Source organism: Hemitrygon akajei, chromosome 6 (assembly GCF_048418815.1).
Source record: "Hemitrygon akajei chromosome 6, sHemAka1.3, whole genome shotgun sequence".
In the NCBI taxonomy this organism is placed as follows: Eukaryota; Metazoa; Chordata; class Chondrichthyes; order Myliobatiformes; family Dasyatidae; genus Hemitrygon; species Hemitrygon akajei.
In genome coordinates, this window is record NC_133129.1 from 18,490,215 (window position 1) to 18,505,046 (window position 14,832).

The window sequence follows — 14,832 nt, forward strand, 5'->3', positions numbered from 1 at the left end:
AGGGATCTGTCCTGGGACCCCTGCTATTTGTGATTTTTATAAATGACCTGGATGTAGAAGCGGAAGGATGGGTGAGTAAGTTTGCGGATGACACGAAGATTGGAGGAGTTGTGGATGGAGCTGCAGGTCGTCGAAGGTTACAAGAGGATATGGACAGGCTGTAGAGTTGGGAAGAAAAATGGCAGATAGAGTTCAATCCGGACAAGTGTGAGGTGATGCATTTTGGAAGGAGAAACCAGAAGACTGAGTACAGGGTTAATGGTCGGTTACTTAAGAATGTGGATGAACAGAGGGACCTTGGGGTTCAAATCCATACATCCCCCAAGGTCGCTGCACAGGTTGATAGGGTAGTTAAGAAGGCCTATGGGATACTAGGCTTCATTAATAGGGGGATTGAGTTCAAGAGTAGAGAGGTCATGTTGCAACTCTACAAATCTCTGGTGAGACCACACTTAGAGTATTGTGTTCAGTTCTGGTCACCTTATTATACGAAGGATGTGGAAGCTATGGAGAGGGTGCAGAGGAGATTTACCAGGATGTTGCCTGGATTAGAGAACAAGTCATATGAGGCAATGTCAGCAGAGCTGGGACTTTTCTCTTTGGAGCGTAGAAGAATGAGAGGGGACTTGATAGAGGTCTACAAGATTATGAGAGGCATAGATAGGGTGGATAGTCAGTACCTGTTTCCCAGGGCACCAATAGCAAACACCAGAGGGCTTATGTACAAAGTTAAGGGAGGGAAGTTTAGGGAAAACATCAGGGGTAAGTTTTTTATACAGAGGGTTGTGAGTGCCTGGAATGACTTGCCAGGGATGGTGGTGGGGGCTAAAACATTAAGGGTATTTAAGAGCCTCTTGGACAGGCACATGGATGAAAGAAAAATAGAGGGTTATGGGGTAGTGTGGGTTTAGTACTTTTTTTTAATGAATATATGGGTCGGCACAACATTGAAGGCTGAAGGGCCTGTACTGCGCTGTAGTATTCTAGTGTTCTAGTGAAACCACCTTCTTCTGGATCAAGGTGCACTCACAAAACATAAGAAGATAAGAAATAGGAGCAGGAGTCGGCCATCTGGCCCATCGGGCCTGTTCTGCCATTCAATAAGATCATGGCTGATCTGTCCATAAACTCAGCTCCATCTGCCTGCCTTTTCCCCCAAAACCCTTAATTCCCTTACTATGTAAGAACCTATCTAACTGTTTCTTAAATATATTTAGTGAGGAAACCCCAACTGCTTCCCTGGGTAAAGAATTGCACCGAATCACCACTCTCTGCGAGAAGATGTTTTTCCTCATCTCTGTCCTAAATCTTCTCTCATGGATCTTGAGGCAACGTTCCCTAGTACGAGTCTCACTGACCAGTGGAAACAACTTTCCCACTTCGATCTTATCAAACACTTTCAAAATTTTGTATGTACAATATACCCTCTCATTCTTCTAAACTCCAGAGAGTATAGTCCCAAGCGACTCAATCACTCCTCATAGATTAACCCCTTCATCCCTGGAATCAACATATATCACACACAGCTCATAAAACACAATATTACCAAATATCAACTAATAAAGAATAATACAGAATGCATATAGTTTGCAGCACAGGTAAACAGTAAACAGCCCACTGCTCTATCTTTCTATAACGCAGGGTATACTGTAGAATTCCTTCTCAAACACACCAGCTCAGGCTGTTGAACACTTTTAGTACAGTAAGTATTACACTGGAGAGGGTTCGCTGTAGAATTCCCTGTCAAACACACCAGCTCAGGCTGTTGAACACTTTCAGTACAGTAAGTACCGGTATTACACTGGAGAGGGTTCACTGTAGAATTCCCTGTCAAACACACCAGCTCAGGCTGTTGAACACTTCCAGTACAGTAAGTATTTACACTGGAGAGGGTTCACTGTAGAAATCCTTCTCAAACACACCAACTCAGGCTGTTGAACACTTTCAGTACAGTAAGTATTACACTGGAGAGGGTTCACTGTAGAATTCCCTGTCAAACACACCAGCTCAGGCTGTTGAACACTTTCAGTACAGTAAGTATTTACACTGGAGAGGGTTCACTGTAGAATTCCCTGTCAAACACACCAGCTCAGGCTGTTGAACACTTTCAGTACAGTAAGTATTACACTGGAGAGGGTTTACTGTAGAATTCCCGGTCAAACACACCAGCTCAGGCTGTTGAACACTTTCAGTACAGTAAGTATTACACTGGAGAGGGTTCACTGTAGAATTCCTTCACAAACACACCAGCTCAGGCTGTTGAATACTTTCAGTACAGTAAGTATTTACACTGGAGAGGGTTCACTGTAGAATTCCCTGTCAAACACACCAGCTCAGGCTGTTGAACACTTTCAGTACAGTAAGTATTACACTGGAGAGGGTTTACTGTAGAATTCCCGGTCAAACACACCAGCTCAGGCTGTTGAATACTTTCAGTACAGTAAGTATTACACTGGAGAGGGTTCACTGTAGAATTCCCTGTCAAACACACCAGCTCAGGCTGTTGAACACTTTCAGTACAGTAAGTATTACACTGGAGAGGGTTCACTGTAGAATTCCCTGTCAAACACACCAGCTCAGGCTGTTGAACACTTTCAGTACAGTAAGTATTACACTGGAGAGGGTTCACTGTAGAATTCCCTGTCAAACACACCAGCTCAGGCTGTTGAACACTTTCAGTACAGTAAGTATTACACTGGAGAGGGTTCACTGTAGAATTCCCTGTCAAACACACCAGCTCAGGCTGTTGAACACTTTCAGTACAGTAAGTATTACACTGGAGAGGGTTCACTGTAGAATTCCCTGTCAAACACACCAGCTCAGGCTGTTGAACACTTTCAGTACAGTAAGTATTACACTGGAGGGGTGCAGAGTAGATTCAAGCAGAGATCATGATCGTTTTTATTGTCATCTGACTACATATCGACAACAAAATGAAACAGCGTTCCACTGGACCAAGGTGAATCCAGAAAACATATACAGTATCACACACAGCTCCTAATGCACAGTATTCCCACAGGTAATTTCTAACATGTTATGGAAAGTGAATGGAGCGTGTAGCACAGCTACCGAGTAAATGGTGAGCAGAATGCGATCTTAGTGACGAGAGCTCCAAGGTGGAAATGCATTGATCGTCTCACTCATTAATTAAAATTTAAATGAATTATTACAAGCATTTTAATAACTTTTACAATATGAAACACAATAATACCAAAGGAAAAACAAAATCCACTTTAATGTAATTCTTGTAGCGTTGATAATCTGTAGTGCTCACTGTACTGACGAGTGTTGTTACAGGGTAATGATTTTTGTTGTTACTCTTTAATGATTAGTGCAATTACACTGTAGTGATTAGTGTTGTGACCCTGTACTGATTAGGCTTGTTACACAGTACTGAGGAGTTTTGTTACACTGTGCCAACTAGTGTTGATACTGTGTTGACTAGACTGTTAGATTGTACTGACCAGTATTGTTGCACTGTAGTGACTACTGTTGCTACACTGTTTTGACATCTTTTGTTACACCATTGTGACCAGTGTTACACTGTCTTCTCTCATGTTACACTGTACTGATTAGTGTTGTTACACTGTAGTGACTGTTGCTGTTGCACTGTAGTGATGAGTGTTTTACACTGTATTCACTAGTGTTGTTATGTTGTAGTGCATAATATTTTGACACTGCTGTGGCTTGTGTTCATAGACTGTAGTGATTAGTATTGTTACACTGTAGTGATTAATGTTGTTATAGTACAGTGACTAGAGTTGTTATACAGTACTGACTGATGTTGTTACAGTGTACTGATCAGTGTTGTTACATTGTAGTGATTGGGTTGTCACACTGTACTGATTAGTGTATTCACATTGTAGTGACACATGCTGTGACTATCTACTGGTGTCGTTACGCTGTAATGGCTAGTGTTGTTACACTGCAGTGATTAGTATTGTTGCACTGTTCTGACTAGAGTTGTTAGACTGTACTGATCAGTGTTGTTATACTGTACTCATTAGTGTTGTTACACTCCACTGATTAGTGTTAGTGTCAATTGGTTCAACAACTGAATGGTTGAAGGGAATTAGCTGTTCCTGAACGTGGTGGTGTGAGATTTAGGCTTCTCTGCCTCCAGTCCGATGGGGCTGTTTTATGTTCCAAAGAGTTTCCCTAGTTTGAATGGTTTGCAATGAGTGAGACACATGTGAGGGTCTTTTCATTCTGGTGGTCACTGAGGGGAGTATTTACTGTTTTGTTGGCTGGAAATTTTGTCAGTGGTTAAACATGTTTGGTGGGGGTTAACTGATATATTCTGGCACCTGTCCTTCCCTCAGCTCCCAATGAGAGTGTCTCAGTGATGACTGGAACCGAGGGAGCTTCGGCCACGTTACCCTGTGTGTTCACACGGCCTCCGCAGAGCCTCACCGCACACACGGTGACGTGGATGAGGAAGGATCCCTACCGACACATCGTCACCTTCAGGCACCATGGAAATGGATCGTGGGCAACGGAAAACGGAGTGACTCGGTACGAGCTCGTCGAGGACCCAGAGCTGGGAAACGCCTGGATCAGGATAAAGCAGCTGAGAGTGGAGGACAGTCACAGCTACCTGTGTCTGGCTGAGTTCAGGAAAGGCAATCATGATTACTCATCCTATGGAAACCACGTCAAACCCCCATTTATCCATGTGATCCAGAGTGAGATCCAGCTACAGGTCACCCCGGGTAAGAAATCATTGACACACTCTGCAGGGTATGGGGAGGGTTTTAGGGGTGGGTGGGGGGAAGCCTGCTACCATTATCCTTTCTGTAATCAACCCCACCCCCGGGTTTATCTGTCTGTCCCCGAGTGAGATCTGACTGTAGATCAGACTCGGAAAAGAACCCGTCGCCACATTCAAGTTCAAGTTTAATTGTCAATCAGCCACACGTGCATACAGCAAAACAAAACAGCGTTCCTCCAGGGACAAGGTGTAAAGCAGAGTAGCAACAGCACACAGTACACATCGTTACGATCGCAGAAAAGCATACAGTCACAAAAAGACATAATATAGCCCAAGTTCCTGAGTGGTCTGGCTTGGAGCTGGATGGTAGATTGGATATTGTCCTGGTCCAGCTTGTCTCTCACTAAGTGAACACTGGGGGGCAGCACTGAGCAAAAGAGGAAGGCAGCACCGATGGGAGGGGCCTGTCCCCAACCCACTCCGGACTCCAGCACGTCCACAGAGGCCTCTGCTCTCTCCCACACCATCTCGGCATCTTCTGCAGTGTTCAGGGATGGGTCGGAACCTCCAGCACCCATTGCATTATGTGTCCAGACTCCGGGGATGAATGTTATATCGGCCATTCCCAGCCTCAGCTGGTGATGAGTTCCATTTCCTCACCACATCTCCATCTCAGACGGTCCCTCACACAGGGTGGCCCCCAGACCTTCAGTGGGCCCCCTGGTGGGGCTTTGCCTGAGCCTGGGAGGAATGAGTGGAGTTCTAACCGAGGATCAGGAAGCTTCCCAGAGAAGACACACACTCAACGTTTCAGGAAGAGCTTCTTCCTTTCTGCTGTCAGATTTCTGAATGGACAATCAGAAAAGTGAAAATCAGCTCACTTTTTTCCCTATTTTTCCCTCTTTTTGTGCTACTTATTTAACTAAAAATTATACATGTAGGTATATATTTCTTATTGAAATTTACAGTTTTTTAATTAATATGTATTGCAATGTATAACAGGGTGTCAGGGTGAAGATACGTCTTTACCAAAGGAGGTGTAAGACACTCCTACCCTCCACTAGCCTTTACTTTACCCTTGGGTGAGGTGTAGCCCCTGCTTAGCCCCCGATCAGGGTCACGTGAATCCATGGTATCAGGTGGTGGATGGTCGTATGAGCAGCTGGTGCAGATCACAAATTCTGGTTATGCGACCACTGACACCAGGCAGCCAATCTCTGAAGAGTATTGATAATGGCTGGGCTCACCTGTCCTGTACAGACACTGCTCAGAAGAAGGTGATGGAAACCACTTTTGCAGAAAAATTGCCAAGAACAATCATGGTCATAAACAGGAGAAAATCTGCCGTTGCTGGAAATCCAGAGCAACACACACAAAATACTGGAGGAACTCAGCAGGTCGGGCAGCATCTACGGGGAAAGGTTCAAAAGTTCATTTTATTGTCCAAGTTTGCATGTAGAATACAACTATGATATTCATCTTCTCCAGATAACCATCATATCCAGAAAAACCATGGGATTCATTACAAGAAGACGTCAATAACCCCACATGAAAAGGAAATGGAAGAATCTCGCAAACCTCAACCCCCCCGCCCCCCACCTCCCTACCTCACACAAAAGCCAACAGATCATCCACCTGGAAGATGATCGTCAGAAGATCAAAAACCCCAAGCCCCCAACCTCCTCACTCTCAAAAAATACAGTGCTGACAGCACCAAACCCAACACCCTCTCCCCACACAGATCACCCACACAGAAAAGTCAACAGGAACATCAGACACCAATCCCTAACCCCTCCCTCACACAAAAAACAATACATCGTCCCTCTGTAACCCCAACCCACCAATCAGCAACAGGAACATCAGACACCAATCCCTAACCCCTCCCACACACAAAAAACAGTACATCATCCCTCTAGAACCCCAACCCACCAATCAGCAACAGGAACATCAGACACCAATCCCTAACCCCTCCCTCACACAAAAAACAATACATCGTCCCTCTGTAACCCCAACCCACCAATCAGCAACAGGAACATCAGACACCAATCCCTAACCCCTCCCTTACACAAAAAACAATACATCGTCCCTCTAGAACCCCAACCCACCAATCAGCAACAGGAACATCAGACACCAATCCCTAACCCCTCCCTCACACAAAAAACAATACATCGTCCCTCTAGAACCCCAACCCACCAATCAGCAGAAGAAAGAAAACAGAAACTGAAGGAGAGCAAAATCAACTACAGCCCAACAGTCACATCAATCTCAGAATTTCAAACATTCCTCCCACCAGAATTGAGTAAACAGTCGATGTTTTGTGCTGAGACTCTGCATCAGAACTCATGAAAGGGCCTGTTCTGCAGGGTGTGAGTCCTGATGAAGGGGTCAGCCTGAAACGTCAGCTGTTTACTCTTCTCCAGAGATGCTGCCTGGCCTGCTGAGTTCCTCCAGCATTTTGTGTGTGTTCATCATGGTTACGAGACTGTGATTGCCCACATCACACAACACAGCACATACCGATGATGATGATTGCAATGTACTGCTGCACAAAACACAAGCCGGTGAAATTATCCTAATCCCGATTGTGATTCTGCAGAATGTCAGGGGGAGGAGGCAGACAGGACACGATTACAGGGCTCAACCTGTCACATTGATCAAGACAGAAGCCAGCCCCCTCCATGGATTCTGTCTACACTTCTCACCGTCTCTGTGAAACAGACTGCAAAATCAGAGACCCTCCCATCCACCCTGGACATTCTCTCTTCGGCCCTCTCCCACTGGGCAGAAGGTACAACAGCCTGGACGCACGGACCACCAGGCTGAAGGACAGCTTTTATCCTACAGTTATAACTATGGAGTGGTCCCCCAGTACGATAAGATGGACTCTCCACCTCATTATTTATTTGTTTATTCATTTAGAGATACAGCACGGAACAGGCCCTTCCGACCCAACGAGCCACACCACCCAGAAACCCACCTATTGAACCCACGACGATTTACAATGACCAATTAACCGACGATCCGGTCCATCCTTAGACTGTGGGAGGAAACCGGAGCACCCGGAGGAAACCCACGCGGTCACAGGGAGAACGTACAAACTCCTTACAGACGGTACAGGAATTGAACTCTGAACTCCGACACCCCGAGCTGTCATAGTGTCACGCTAACGGCTGTGCTACCGTGGCAACCCACTTCATTATGGCCCTGCATCTCACTGCCTGCCCGCACTGAACTTTCTCAGTAACTGTCACACTTTATTCTGCACTCTGCTGTTGTGTCCCCTGTACTGTGTTAGAATGTACTGATTCATGTTGTTACACTGTAGTGATTAGTGTTGTTATACTTTATTCTGCACTCTGCTGTTGTGTCCCCTTTACTGCCCCAGTGGGCTGATGTGATGAAATGATCTGCTCAGACAACAAAGTTTTTCACTTCCCCAACTACTTGTGTCAGTTATGAATCGACGACCAATTCACCTCTTGTGCTTTCTGAAGACTTGCCGAATCTCCTGAACTGCAATGCTGAGAGTTGCTTTTCCTCTACGGACGCTGGCCGACCCACTGAGTTCCTTCGGCAGGTCGCTTTTCCACTCGACGTACAACTGTAGGTTCACAGAGTCAGTGAATCTGATTTAGGGCAGAACTTCCAACTTCCCAGCACGTAAAAGGGACAACGAAAGGAGCAGAACTCTTTCATTAGCAGCTCCTAGCGGGGAAGATTTCCTTCTTCCCCCAAACACTGCATACCTGATTTAAAGTTTTTCTCCTTTTTGTGTTAAATATGGAGCATAGAACATGCAAAATATGACATAGAACATACAGCATACAACATAGAACATACAACATGGTACAGGCCATTCAGCCCACCTGTGACTTACTCCAAGATCAATCTAACTCTTCCCTCCCTTCAAAACCCTCCATTTTCTATCATCCATCTGACTATGCAAGCGTTCCTTAAAGTCCTGAATGAATCTGCCATGACCATCAACCCCAGCACCCACCACTCATTGTGTAGAAAAAGTTACCTCTGACATGAATTGACTTTGTTACTTACATCCTTCAGACACTGCACAGGCAAGTGTTGTTACTCTGTAGTGATTAGTTGTTGCACTGATCTGACTAGTGTTTTTACACTGTATTAAAAAGTTAAATTAAATAAGTCATGCAAATGGTCAAAAAAAGATGGTGAGGTAGTGTTCATGGGTTCAATGTTTATTCAGAAATCTGACAGCAGAGGGGTAGAAACTCTTTCTGAAATGTTGAGTGTGTGTCTTCAGGCTCCAGTACCACCAGCTTGATGGTAGCAATGAGAATAGGGCTCATCCTGGTTATGGGGGTCCTTGTTGAAGCGTCGCCTTTCGAAGATGTCTCAGATGTTCGGGAGGCTAGTGCCTGTAAGTCCATAAGACATGGGAGCAGAATTAGGTCATTCAGCCCATCGAGTTTTCTCTGCCATTTTAACATGGCTGATCCATTTCCCTCTCAGCCCCAGTCTCCTGCCTCCTCCCCGTATCACTTCATGCCCTGACCGATCAAGAACCTATCAACCTCTGCCTTAAATATACCCAATGAACGGGCCTCCACAGCCACCTATAGCAACGACTTCTACAGATTCATCACTCTCTGGCGAAAGAAATTCCTCCTCATCTCCATTCTAAAATTGAATTAAATTGACTTTATTACTTATATCCTTCAAATACATGAGGAGTAAAAATCTTTACGCTACATGTCTGTCTAAATGTGCAATTACAGTAATTTATAATAAATATTACGTGCAAGAAGACAGTCAATATAACATAGAAATACAGTAGTGTCAGCATGCATTAATCAGTCTGATGGCCTGGTGGAAGAAGTTGTCCCAGAGCCCATTGATCCAGGATTTTATGCTGCTTCCTGTCAGATCTCTGAGTGGTGGTGAGAGTGGGCTCCCTCACCTCTGACTCTCAACCCAGGTGCCCGTCAGAGCTGTGTACTAAGCCCCCCTCCTTTACTCTCTGTATACCCATGACTGTGTCACCACCCACAGCACCAATCTGCTAATTAAATTTGCTGACGACACTACACCCTCTATTCTGAGGCTGTGTTCTCTGGTTTTAGACTTCCCTCCATGGGAAAATTCTTCACATCCACTCTATCTGTGTCTTTCAACATTCAATGAGGTCCCCATCATTCTTCTGAATTTCAGTGAGTACAGGCCCAGAGCCATCAAACTCACCTCATCTTGGAAGTTTTGAGAGGAGGGGACTTCAGTCAAGTCCACTGGCCAAGGATAAAAGGCAGCAACGGGTCACGATGGTGGAAAGGTCTTTGACCAGTGACCAGCTGGCATTTGGGATTGTTACATTGTAGTCGGTTGTGTTATCACACTGTACTGAGTAGTATTGTTACAGTGTAGTGATTAGTGTTGTTAGACTGCAGTGATAAGTGTTGTTACACTCTACTGATCAATGTTGTTACACCATATTGATTAGTCTTATTACCTGTAGTGACTAGTGTTGTTACACTGTGCTGATTAGTGTTGTTACAGTGTAGTGATTAGTGCTGTTACAGTGTAGTGATTAGTGTTGTTACAGTGTAGTGATTAGTGCTGTTACAGTGTAGTGATTAGTGTTGTTACAGTGTAGTGATTAGTGTTGTTACAGTGTAGTGATTAGTGTTGTTACAGTGTAGTGATTAGTGCTGTTACAGTGTAGTGATTAGTGTTGTTACAGTGTAGTGATTAGTGCTGTTACAGTGTAGTGATTAGTGTTGTTACAGTGTAGTGATTAGTGCTGTTACAGTGTAGTGATTAGTGTTGTTACAGTGTAGTGATTAGTGTTGTTACAGTGTAGTGGTTAGTGTTGTTACAGTGTAGTGAATGGTGCTGTTACCATGCAGTGACTAGTGTAGTTCTGTTTTAGTGACTAATGTCATGACACAGGACTGACTATTGTTCATATATTGTAGAATTAGCGGTGTTACACTCTACTGACTAGCGTTGTTACACCATATTGATTAGTCTTATTACCTGTAGTGACTAGTGTTGTTACACTGTGCTGATTAGTGTTGTTACAGTGTAGTGATTAGTGTTGTTACAGTGCAGTGACTGGTGTTGTTACCATGCAGTGACTAGTGTAGTTCTGTTTTAGTGACTAATGTCATGACACAGGACTGACTATTGTTCATATATTGTAGAATTAGCGGTGTTACACTCTACTGACTAGCGTTGTTACACTGCTGTAATTAGTTGTTACATTGTAGTGTCTACTGTTGTCACACTGTACTGATTAGTGTTGTCAGATTGTAGTGATTTTTGTTGTTAGTGTACTGACTAGTGTTGTTACACCATTATGACCAGTGTTATTAAACTGTACTGATATGTGTTGTTACACTTTTGTGACTAGTGTTATTAAACTGTATTGACTAGTGTTGGTACACCGTTATGACCAGTGTTATTAAACTGTACTGATATGTGTTGTTACACTGTACTGACTAGTTGTTGCACTGATCTGACTAGTGTTTTTACACTGTACTGATTAGTGTTGTTATACTGTAGTGTCTAGTGTTTGTTCCACTGTGCTGACTAGTGTTGTTATACTGTTGTGACAAGTGTTGTTACACTGTAGTGATTTGTCTTGTTACACTGTAATGGCTACCATTGTTACACTGTACTAATTGGTGTTGTTACACTGTACTGATCAATGTTCTAATATTGTACTGATTAGTGTTGATTTTGTTACGTACCCTGTAATGGGTTAAAAGGACCAGCAGAAATGGAACATACCTGGAGTCTGAGTATTCAGTTAACAAAGGCTATTTTATTAGTATCTATGTAATAAAGTAATATAAAACAAGATAAATCAAACATGTTAGCAGAGTTTATGCATATTTAAGTGTGTAAACATAAAACCCCAAACTTCTTCACATTTAGGTGGTAACTGATACAGTCTTACGATGGTATAGGTATGAAGTCTGTTCAGTTCATGATATTGAGTTGAGTAGATTGAGGAGAGTGAGAGAGAGGTGATTTGTTTTCCAAGTAAGCCGATGCCATTGATTCCTCCATGTTGTCCTCCGAAGACTTCTTAAAGTCTCCGAATGTGACCACACAAAAGGGTACTGTCCGCACGCGGTAGAGGGTACTAAGGGTACTGTCCGCACGCGGTAGAGCTTTCAACCCAAGCAAGGGTTAAACACACGGATAGCTTCCCGCTGGCCACTCCGTGTCCACACTGCGAACAAAACCCACCCTTTCGTGGGCACACAAAGCTCATCCAGTGTCTATTTCTTCCGTGTGTCTGTGTGTCTGTCTGGAAAGCCAGTTCTTTCTTTTTACAATATTTTTATTCAGAAGAAAAAAAAAACAAGATTTACAGAGTGCAACACATAGATACATCTCAACATAACTTGTGTACATTCATATATTGTAATAAAATTGATCAAAATGTTATAGCATAACACATAAAGGTATACCACTCTGTAATCAAAAATTTAAAGATAAGTCATACATCATAAAATAAATTTTTTATATAAAAAAGTCAACCCCCTACCAACTACCAAAGAAAAAAGCTGATGGATGACAATGGATAATTAGAAAAAAAAGACATATTCACTTAAGAAGAGAAGATAAAAATATGCATAAAAGTCTTTGCACTGTTAAACTTTATAAATTGGAAAAGTAATTTAGGAAAGGTCCCCAGATGTCATAAAAAGATTGTTTCGAATTTAAGACTGAGCAGCGGATCTTCTCTAAATTTAAATAAGACATAATATAACGTAGCCATTGAAGATGTGTAGGAGGGGTAGACTCCTTCCATTTAAGCAAGATTGCTCTTCTTGCTAAAAGAGAGGTAAAAACTAAAACTTGTAGGTTAGGAGTATTTAAAGTTATATCTTCATTTGCAATAATATCAAACAAGGCAGTAAGGGGATTTGGGTCAAATTGGACCCTAAAAAGTTGTGAGAAGTTATGAAATACTTCCCGCCAAAACTTTTCAATTGTAGGGAAAAACCAAAACATATGAATTAAAGAGGCATCAGCAGAGTTGCATTTATTACAAAGTGGAGAAATATTTGGGTAAAAACTGGACAGCTTCTGTGTAGAAATGTAAGCTCTATGAACCACTTTAAATTGTAGAAGAGAATGACGAGCACAGAAAGATGATTTATTAACCCGTTTAAGAATTTTATTCCATCTATCATCAGAAATCTGACAATTTAGGTCATCCTCCCAAACTTTTTTTATTTTATCTAAAAAGTCTTGTCTAGAATCAATCAACAAGTTATAGATACCGGTAATAGAACCATTAACAAAAGGTTTTAAATTTAAAAGATCGTCCAGTAAATTTTTATCAGGACCTATAGGAAAAGTAGCTAATTGGAAACGTAGAAAATCTCTAATTTGAAGGTATCTATAAAAATGTGTTTTTGGGAGTGCAAATTTATTTGACAATTGGTCAAATGAAGCAAGAGATCCTGAGATAAACAGGTCCCAAAAACACTTAATACCTAGTTCATCCCAATCTTTAAAGACTTTATCAGTCATGGAAGGGATAAAAAAAAATTAAGGAGAATGGGAGATGATAATGAAAAATTCGCTAAACCAAAATATTTTCTAAATTGAGACCAGATCCTTAAAGTTTGCTTAACAATTATGTTATCTGTTGTTTTATTTGCTGAAAAAGAAGAGTATGATCCAAGAAGAGAGACAATAGAGGAATTTTTTTACAGAATTAACTTCTAAGGAGACCCATGGTGGGCAATCTTTACGATAAATATAATAGGACCAGAAAGTAATATTCCTTATATTGGCAGCCCAATAGTAAAACCTAAAATTGGGTAGGGCTAGTCCACCCATCTCTTTATTTCTTTGTAAGAACACTTTACTTAAACGAGCTTGTTTATTATTCCAAATATAAGAGCTTAAAATTGAATCTAAAGAATCAAAGTACGTCTCGGGAATAAAAATAGGTAAGGCCTGAAAAAGATATAAAAATTTAGGAAGAATCTTCATTTTAATCGAATTAATTTGGCCAATTAGGGATAAAGAAAGAGGAGACCATTTAGAAAGTGTCTTTTTCACATAATTCAATAAGGGGTTTAAGTTTTCTTTAAATAAATTCTTGAAGTTTTTAGTAATTGTTACACCTAGATATGTAAATTGACTTGTAACAACTTTGAACGGAAATTTGGCATTTGATGACATTCGGTCATTTAAAGGAAATAGCTCACTTTTATGTAGGTTCAGCTTATATCCTGAAAAAGAACTAAACTGGGAGATTAAAGGAAGAACCAAAGGTAAAGAAGTTTCAGTGTTAGAGATAAAAAGTAAAATATCATCAGCGTATAATGAAATTTTATGAGATATACCTTCCCTTAGTATACCAGAAATGTCCTTAGATTCTCGAAGTGCTATTGCTAAGGGTTCTATAGCTAAAGCAAAAAGTAAAGGACTAAGAGGACAACCTTGTCCAGTTCCCCGCTGTAATTTAAATGGCTTAGAAATTTGGGAGTTAGTAATAACCTGAGCAGTAGGAGACAAGTAGATTAATTTAACCCAACAAATAAAATTAGGCCCAAAATTAATTATACAGACCGATTTCTTTATTAAATGTTGATGCAAAAATTTTATCCAAAATCTTAGCTCGAAGACTTGAAAATATTCTACCATCTATTATAATCACATGACCAGACAGGATTTATTAAAAATCGTTACTCACATTTTAATATATGTTGGTTATTGAATGTGACATATTCACCATCCAAAAAAATATCAGAATGTATATTATTCTTAGATGCAGAAAAAGCCTGTGATAGGATTGAGTGGAATTATCTTTTTAAGACCTTAGAAAAGTTTAATTTTGGGCCTAATTTTATTCATTGGGTTAAATTAATCTACTTGTCTCCTACTGCTCAGGTTATTACTAACTCCCAAATTTCTAAGCCCTTTAAATTACAGTGGGGAACTAGACAAGTTTAATTTTGGGTCTGGAAAGCCAGTTGACCTTGTATATATCCGAAACATGCTGAACACCAGCTGTCCATCATATAGCTTCACCCTGCTGTAACCATGGCAACTCACAGGCTATTCCATGCTCTCTCTCTGAATCAGTACACACACACTCTCTCTCTCTTTTTAAAGGA

The 14,832-nt window shown here is 41.7% G+C and overlaps 1 protein-coding gene across 2 annotated transcripts in view; it reads left to right on the forward strand.

Moving 5' to 3' along the window:
- The first annotated feature begins 4,326 nt into the window (after positions 1–4,326).
- The window catches only part of LOC140728888 (uncharacterized), a 491,623-nt gene continuing 481,117 nt past the window's right edge, over positions 4,327–14,832 (forward strand). For both annotated transcript variants that reach the window (XM_073047964.1, XM_073047965.1), the window contains exon 1: positions 4,327–4,712. In XM_073047964.1, the coding sequence (XP_072904065.1) occupies positions 4,346–4,712 (367 nt within the window). In that variant the 5' untranslated portion in view covers positions 4,327–4,345. The remainder of the gene's footprint in view (positions 4,713–14,832) is intronic.